We start from the raw sequence: 9,255 nt of genomic DNA, 5'->3' as shown, positions 1-9,255 counted from the left end.
GTATGAGCGCCGGCCGAGGCGTCCTGGCTCCTGAGTTCCTGAGTCGGCGACACGCACGTCGCGCGGACAGCAGCGGAGCGACGATCGTTGGAAAAATGCCGGCGACGCGACCGTCGCACGACGACGACGGGCCCTTGTTGTTGTTGTCGTTGCCGCTGTTTCACCGAGACGAGCTCGCTCGCGCGCGCGTTCCGCCGCGACCAACGACCGAGGCGGTCGCGGACTCCTGAAGCGAGCGTGCCGGTTGGAGTGTGTGCAGTGTGCCTTCACCGTGAGCCGGCCGGACGTGTGTGACGTGTGTCTCGTCTACTGGTCACTATCGCTGCGTGTGCTGGTTTAGGTTAGGTGTGCCGGCACATAACCTTAAAGTGCGAGCGGCACGAAGAAACAACCACTCGAAGCCGCGTTACCGTCCTGGAATTATCATTCGTGAGAACGATCGGGAACGAGTTCGTGCGCTCTCGTTCGAATTGCGTGTCGGATTTCTACGCAGTGGGTGATCGGTGAGGGTGGAATGAGCTGGGTGACCACAGGACAATGAAGGCCAATGGGACAAACAATGGTGATTTTCTTTTACATATGTTTATTTCTGCAAGTGTGCTTTCTAGCAGAGTGATTTTTGATTCTGTCCTTATTCGATAAGAAAAGAATGTACAAAACTTTGTGACGATGCCCGTACTTTGGAGTATTGTTTACATAGGATGAATCCTTCGATGCTCTCATAAACATAAGAATCTTTATTATTTATGTAAGACTCACTTGTATGATTGATCATTTGTATGATTTAGATGAGCTGTTTTTGATTACTTTTTCTGTCATGAACGTGATGCGAATAAGATAGTTTTAGGCATCAGTGATTCAGCTCCTGCAAACGCAATAATTTAATTTTTGATAAGAAAGATATATTCCTTTAAGTTTATATCAGTTATTGATGAAATCAATTTATTTATTAATGTTGTTAATATGTATTATTAGTCTGCATATACTGTAATTGGAAAATGTTATTTATACTATATAAGGTGTTTTACAAGGAGACAAACTTTTAGAATATACAAAGTGTCTTAAGATTGTAATGTGAATACACAACTGAGTATCGAAAGCCTAAACGATTTGAGCTGAAATCTTTAGTGCTTAAATGTTTCGGTGCATTTATATACATAATATTCAGTTGTGCAATTTACGCTATGAAATCATTTTCAGTCTTGAATTACAATCGTACACAGAACTAGGATAGTAATATCACAAATTAAATGGACAAGCAATTTAGTAATATTGACGCTAATAAGCATCTTAGAAAGCTGTAAATAATTTATTACGAAAAATGTTACCTGAATCAACATTTGTCACAATAACTAGTATATGTAAGGAAATGTACATGCGTTTCAGCGCACAAATTGTAAAACTGGATAATATGCGTAACATAAATTCACACTGAAACGTTATTTAAGTACCAAAGATCCAGCTCGGACCATTTATACTTCTAGAGTATGTTCTACAGGCCATTTTAAGCAAAAAGTTCATATACCCTGTAGGTCAATTCGGCTTGATTATTGAAATATGAAAAATTTATTTTTGTCAGTAGTGTTCAACAACAATCTCATCTGGTTCAAAGCACTAATTTCCATTAGATATGCAGTGTGTTACTTTAAATATTTATTTGGCATTGAAGATTGGCGTTTAGGTAATATTAAGGTAATCGCACATTTCAACAATAAAAAAAATTATTCAGAAAATTGTAACAGAAATAATCATAATGGTTAATGAGCTATTTATTATTATTACTATAAATTTCTAGATACATTTTTATTGATTAATAGATTGTTTAGAAACATCAAGTGAGTCACGTTATTCTTAAGAATTGCCTCAAATATTTAGCTATGCTGAATATGCAGATATACCATAGTGTTTTGGTACAATGAGCAGCAGCAAAGCAGAAGATGAATATTTTGAATACTTAATATGATTAAGAAATAATATATATTCACATAAAATGTGTAAACGTCTGGTATTTTTTGTCTTATATATATAATATATATACATATATATATAATTGTTTATATCTAGATAAGCTGAATTGACTTATATATCTGTATGTGAACTTTTTTGCATAAAATGATCTCTGGAAGTTTGTTGGTTCCCTTTATCGGAACACGCAGTATATGAAACGATCTTCCATTTCTTTGTATCTTCTATTTCTATATATTTTAATCTTCAAATTATTTCTTATCATATATTAAGTTATTATAGTTAGTAACATTGTAAAATTATTATAAAGAACATAATGTTAACGTATATATTATCAATAATTTGTCACTATATAGTTCATCTATTTACAGGCTGTAGCCGCCTAAATACGCCATTGGCAGCCACCACCACGCTGGAGGATCCCGGTACACCAGCCTCCTGGAAGGGCCCGCCGCCCGGTTCGGAGGCATCGCCTTTTACGCCCAATTCTGTCGGCCAGGGTGGTGGTCCTGGCTCGGGTCCATACAACAGTACAGGCGGTCCACCCAGTAATGCGGGCTTTCAAGGACCGAGTTCGTTTCCCGGCAGCGCCGGTAGTCCAGCTGGGGCACCGCCATACCAGGGCCCGCCGCCTGGTTCGGCGACGCCACAGTACACCGCCTCCCCCGCGCCGAGCGGTTCCTCGACGCCTGGTCCTGGACCACCACCTAATTCCACCGGTTTTCCACCACCTCCGAATAATTCCGGTCCACCGTACAACGGGCCCGGGCCCAGTCCGTTTGGGTCACCCTCCGGTGCGCCACCGCAATTCGTTGGCCGACCCGGCTCCTCGGGACCACCGTTTGTACCACCTGGTGCCGGTAATCCACATTTCCCCTCGCATGGCCAGCCGTTCGGTGGACCACAGTACGGTATACCACCTGGAAGCCCTTTTGGACCAGGAGGACATCCTATGGCTGGACCTATGGGACCTGGACACCCGGCGATGATGGGACCCGGTGGTCCTGTCGATAGGCTGGATCAAGGGTAAGTTTTGACTCTGATTTGTTGCATATTTTTAATCTAAAAAGCGAATAATTATTCTACTCCAAAATAACTATAATTATTAAGTCTAGGGATCTTTTTGGTATATAATGTTTATAGGGAAGAACGTGTTTTTCCTGTATACACGCTGATAGCCTCACAGATATTGAAATAGAGCTTTGCTCGCTCTATTTTGCATGTATAATTTATGTTCAAATCACCTAATGTTTCGACACTACGCTCTCTGATCGAAGCAAACGATTAAAGTTTGCTATAAACAATAACATCCTTAAATTATTATTCCTACGAATCGCGATAAACTCCGTTATATATTCGCGAGCATTAAAACATATTATTTTAAATTAAATAGCATTTTCTAATTATAAACACATATTATACTAGATAACTTTGGAAAGATTTTATGCACTGAGAAATGGAGCGCGATTTGTAGAGAAAGTTGCACGCAGCAGCGGTTACGCTAATGATTATTAATCGCAGTGAAAGTTGCTATTATTCTGATTTGCAGTAATTTTAGGTTAGAGAATTGCAGAATATTTAGGAAACATGAATGATGTAAAATTTTATGATCTACATTTTAAAGTAGCAAATCAACGGAGAAACGTATATTTTTTTCGTATTCGCAATATACACATATATTTACTGGAAAAATCCACTTTAAATGTAGGTCTTTTTTATATCTGGATTTTATGTAATATAATATGAACACTGAAAAGAAATTGTTCATTTCACTCGATTAATTTAATTGTTTTTATTTCTTTCATTCTTCATCGAAAGAAATAAAGACGAGCGAAATTAATTTGGTCAAATGAATAATTTTTTTTAGTGAACTAATGAACCATAATATAAAACCATAAAAATAATTTCAGTTATTATGAAGATATATCTTTTTGGATCTTTATCGTACACTGTAGCTTTCAAGTTTCTTGATATCAATTTTACTATTATTTCGTTTCTTTTAATATTTCTTTTTATCGATTATTCTTATGGCTTTAATGAAGAAAGACCCATTTCTATATTTTATATTTTTAAAAAAGAATTACTTATATATGTTTCTTTATTTAATGTATTCTTATGCATTGCATTCTCTTAAACATTTCAAAATAAAAAAAATTGAAACGTGAAAAGAGGAAAAGTATTATTTCCATCTATTGACGTATTAATTTTGCCTGAGTTTCTGATATCTCTGAAAAGTTTAAACCAAAATTACAAGACATAACCGAAAGTAGAAAGTAGACGACAAACAAATTAAATATGTGTTTGTTAAAAATATTGTCAGGAGCCTGGAAGAACTTTGCATTGTCAAAGCGACTCTTTGTGTAGAGAATCTTTTTTGAAAAATAAAAGGGGATAACAACACGAGAATGCGCGAGAATACAGTGCAGGATGCACGTCGCATGTGTTGACATTCCTAGATAACGTGGTCCACAGGTAGCTGGCGTTATTTACTGCTCGTCTCCCGGTCGGTCCGCATTCTTACTGATAGTCCTCGAGCACGCTCGCATTTACGCCCTTTGGGATCCATCTTAATCGTTTGCATCGAGTCGTCATCGCCGTTGTTCGAAACAAACACGTGGAGCGTTCGTACGCTTCACCGGCTTGACTGACTTATCACGTGCTTCGGGCGCTGCATGCAAGCAGCTTGAAACTCTTACTCGCGCGTACGCATGAACTCATACATAGACGGAGAAGCGCGCGGGGTTGCTTGGTCGAATGGCGAAAACCAGTTTTTTTGAATAGTTTTGAAGAAGCGTCCAGGGCTGTTACGCGCTCCAGATTCGATCGGCCGAATCGGGGAATGAAGCGGAACGTATTACTCGAAACTTGCACGATGCGTGCGATGAGACTGGAATGCGAGGTAGATCGGGGCGGAAAAAAAATCCGTTACGATTCTAACAGTTATCGGTACGTACATATGCATGTGGGACGATAGGCTAATACCGCGGTATATAACCGGGGTCATTTTTAGGCGTCGACACGTTCGATGGAAACATAGTCGCGACACACATAGGCATACTCGTCGAATACGAGGAAGGGAGATACATTTGCACGCGTATGCGTACATGTGCACTCGCGTTACACGTGCCCATGTACGTAGTATGGGTACGTGGGTGCGAACGCACGGTGTGCTCGTCGATGTATGGAATATTCTAAATTCCGCCAGACCACCGAACCGATTGCGTCAAACATGCGGATAGACGCGGTACGCGAGTAACGCGAAGGAACTTTCCGCGTTTTGAAATACGACGATAAAATTGCATAAACAAAATTTTTAATATATGTTCAAGATTAAGTAAACAAAGGCTATTCGAGCCGAGCTAGGTATCTTTGTTAATACAGTCAAACACAATACAAACAATGTGAATAGTGATAAAAACGGATGTTTTGATCTTTAATGTGGTTATCCTCAGTGTTACATAAATTAAAGATATAAAAGTTGTCAGCGATGACAAACCATATTGTACTTAATATGAAATAGAGCGCAAACCCGCGATGTTTCTCTTCATGGGTATTTTAATGGGTATATACTGGATGTAATAAAGCGACCGTATCAGGTTCTTTTCTTGAAAAATATACATTTTCTTGAAAAATGTTTCAAACAAAAGTTATAGGGTTTCAAGTGGCGCGTTTATACATATAGTAATATGAGTTTGACCCCGAATGGCGTTGTCAGTCAGGTAAAGGTCACCTTGAAATTTTTTAACGGGAACCCCCTTTTTTATTGCATATTCTTGTAGCTGAAGTCGATTTTTAAAACACTATAATAAAGTTTTTTTTTTTCAATTAGTACTTTTTATAAAGTTTGAAAGTTCCTTTTACTTTCGTTTTTATGTAAAAATAAAAATTAGAGAAACAACCTCCTATGACCTGGATCTTAACAAATGTTATCAAGACCATGAGACTCTGAATAACATTCAATGGGTTGGTTCGTCCCGTCGGCCGAACACCTTGGGTAATGCTGGCAGTATTGTAACTTTCAAGCCGTATAACTTGAAAAGTACTTAATGAAAAAATATTTTATTATAGTGTTTTGAGAAGCTCTTGAGATAATCTACGAGAATTAGGGGGGTTCCGATTACAAAATTCGAAGTGATTTTGGCCTGGCTCCAATGACGCCATCCAAGGTCAAATAAATGGTATCTTTTTACGTCCTTCTCCAAACTAACAATTTTTAATATCATTTTTAGACCGCGTATGTGAGAGACACAACCGATAAATAAGAGCCCTATACGGTCGAAGCTAAATCTTAAAATGCTTTAAATAAATCAATCTTGAATCACTAAATATGATATATATGTACTTGACATATATACCACAATTATAGTCTAACGAACTGTGCACCGAAATATTTCCGGACTAAACACAATTAAACCACTGTAATTTCGCGAATTAAATTAAAATTCTAATAATTTCGATGCTCAGTCAGGCATCATATTTCAAAGATATTAATATGCTGAAAACTGTAATTAAACTTATTGCGAAAAATATTACCTCGGCCGGGAGTCGAACCCGGATCTCTTGTATTCCATACGAGCGTCCTGAGCCATTAGACCATCGAGGCATACAATTTTTATCTGAAACATTTTTCAAGAAAATGTATATTTTTCGAGAAAAGAGCCTGATACGGTCGCTCTATTATACCCGATATACAGCCTTAGCAAAAAATATTAGGTACCTATATTGAATATTGTTTTCATTCATCTGCATTCTTTTACCTATATTATATTATTTTCTATTGTGATTACCGGCATTATATAAGAAAAAACCTAACTTTTGGACACAACTGCGCTCTGATGAACAAATTCCCTGCTTTAACAGCGCAAAATATTTTCTTATATAATTTTCTATATAATTTTTGTATCTTTAAAACAAAGAATTTGTGTTCTTAAAGCAGAGAATTTGTTTTTTAAAAGCAGAGAATTTATGTTTTAAAAAGTGTGGTTTTAAAGCAAAGAATTTGTGTTTTATAAGTGCATACGATGATTTAAAAAATGACAGTGATTATGAACATTGCACAGTAAATCATTCCATCAATTTTGTGGATCTCGAAACCGGAGTTCATACTCAAAACATAGAAAGATTATGGAGAGAACCGCGAGCGAATATTCCTCGCTATGGTACACGATATAACTTTACACATTACATTGCAGAATTCATATTTAAAAGACTGTATGAATATGATGAATGAATTGATAAATTCTTTGATATTATGAATGCGATATATCCACTAGATAACGTACATAATGATTAAAATTCTTAATTCATATATATTTTGATTATTCTTTATTTTAAAAGAAAAGAACACGCGTAGGCGGGGGAGGGGCTCCGTTCCTCCCCCTGCATCCCCTCCCCGATTTAATCCTGACTAACCCCGATTTAATCCTAACTCAACTTTTATATAATTTTTCTTAGCAGAGGGGAAGTGGGATGAACTTTGCTTCTGTTTTATATACTAGAAAAGAGAATTATTTTTCAAACTTTTTGTTAATGACTTTTTAACGAATAATGAGCGACGGCTAAAACTTGTTAGAGGTCATTCGGGGTCATGACCTTGACAACATATGTCAAGGTCATTGGGGGAAGGGGTCCTCTAAGATTTACCGCACAAATGTATCGAGATCTTTGCAATTTTGTTTGGAATTTCGTGGAACGAAAGCTTTAATTCGATGTTTAATAGATGCTTAAAAAACAGGTTTTTATATAGCAAAGTTTTCGAAAGGGAAAGTCGACTCGGAATTCATGAGGGATTTAGAAGGATGTGATCGGGAAATATACGGTGTATTGATATGGCATTTTATAACCTTTGACGTTTTATGTATATATTCATATATGTTATTCCAAAACGTATTCGATAACGATACTCGATATCGATGCATTTCAAAAACGTAGCTCGATTTTAAGGGATCGTGTTCGGCAATACGTCGATGAAGAATGCGTAGGAAGTAGAACAACATCATTAGCGAACGGTGCTATAAGCTCTGTGCTGTTTTCCCGAGGGAGTTGAAACGAGGTGAGCCGCGAATAAACGTAACTTAAAAGGGAAGTTTTGCTAGCGAGGCGCGCCACGTGGGTGGGTGACTCGACGTACACATTCATTTCCCGTGCCATCGAGAGGCCTTAGGAAATTAATATTGCGAGTCAAACGCCGTTTGTTCTTTTTGGATTAAAATGCACTCGGAATGGCCGACCGATCTTCCTATGGAAGAAATTAATATGTCATATTCCAACGATGCTATTACATTACGCCAGACAAATAACGCTCGTATTTCAAATAAAAGTCGCAACGGGAATTATTGATGTATTTTCTTAATGCGTGTGAGAAGAAGCGCGTTTCGATAATGGCAAATTTATGATAAGGAATTGTTCCGCATTTTTCTCGGAAGGATTTTTACGATTTCATATTATAGCATCGCTCGGCGTTGCGCAAATTTATAGCCGTAACGATGGAAAATCATTCAATAGCGTCGTATTGAATTACCGGAATATTTTTCTGAGAACAAGGATTAATGCACTGTCCGAGCATAATCGGTGCGGGCGCGCGTTCTAGATGGAATTTATTATAGCCTCGCGGTGCACGAGAGTCGCGCATGTCATTAATCAGTCCCGCCGCATCTCGGAAACACGATAGATTGCCTTTAATCAGTCTAATTAGCGATATATACGAAGATTATAAAGTAGCCACGGTTCGAGACGATGGCGCGCTATTGCGGAGGATTTATGAAATTGAAATGACAAAATCGGGCGAGATATGCAGTTTCGTTAATATGAATTTTAATTCCTGTCCACTCTTAATTAACTTACATAAATTATAGGGTAACCCTATAATTTCGTCGACATTGAATAATCGTCCACCTGTCACAACTTGGTTAACACTTTTCTCTGTCGTCCCCTTTCCTCCCCTCCCGTCTCGTCCCGTGCCGTCTGAGAGAACACATATAGGTACGCGCTCTCGGCCAGAGGAGCGGAGAAATTGCAGTAAGATAAATTAGCCGGAATAGAGTGTGTTTCTCTTTCTCTATTCTTTTTTCTGTTATAAGTATCCCCGGCGCGGCGTATTGTTCGAGAGCAAGACCGAAATAAAATAAGTGGACACGAGCTTTTGGCACGGATTGTACCACGCGAGGTGACGCAAACTTTTGTATGGTGTTGTACGCGACCCACCTCCCTTCTCCTTTCCTACTCCCCTCCTCCCCTTTCACCCTATACCCTCCTAGCCACCCCGGAGGGGTTGTGGTGGGTGGGTCGGGG

At 38.4% G+C, this 9,255-nt stretch overlaps 1 protein-coding gene across 3 annotated transcripts in view; it reads left to right on the top strand.

The window, feature by feature from the left end:
* The first annotated feature begins 352 nt into the window (after positions 1-352).
* Chi (LIM domain-binding protein 2 Chi) overlaps positions 353-9,255 on the top strand; it is a 193,429-nt gene continuing 184,526 nt past the window's right edge. For all 3 annotated transcript variants that reach the window (XM_018457179.1, XM_018457178.1, XM_018457177.1), the window contains exons 1-2: positions 353-562; positions 2,337-2,991. In XM_018457179.1, the coding sequence (XP_018312681.1) occupies positions 538-562; positions 2,337-2,991 (680 nt within the window). In that variant the 5' untranslated portion in view covers positions 353-537. The remainder of the gene's footprint in view (positions 563-2,336; positions 2,992-9,255) is intronic.

The sequence above is a fragment of the Mycetomoellerius zeteki genome, unplaced genomic scaffold, assembly GCF_001594055.1.
Source record: "Mycetomoellerius zeteki isolate Tzet28-1 unplaced genomic scaffold, Tzet1.0 scaffold62, whole genome shotgun sequence".
Taxonomy (NCBI): domain Eukaryota; kingdom Metazoa; phylum Arthropoda; class Insecta; order Hymenoptera; family Formicidae; genus Mycetomoellerius; species Mycetomoellerius zeteki.
The sequence above is the reverse complement of the archived record's forward strand: the minus strand, read 5'-3'. Positions and strand labels throughout refer to the sequence as shown.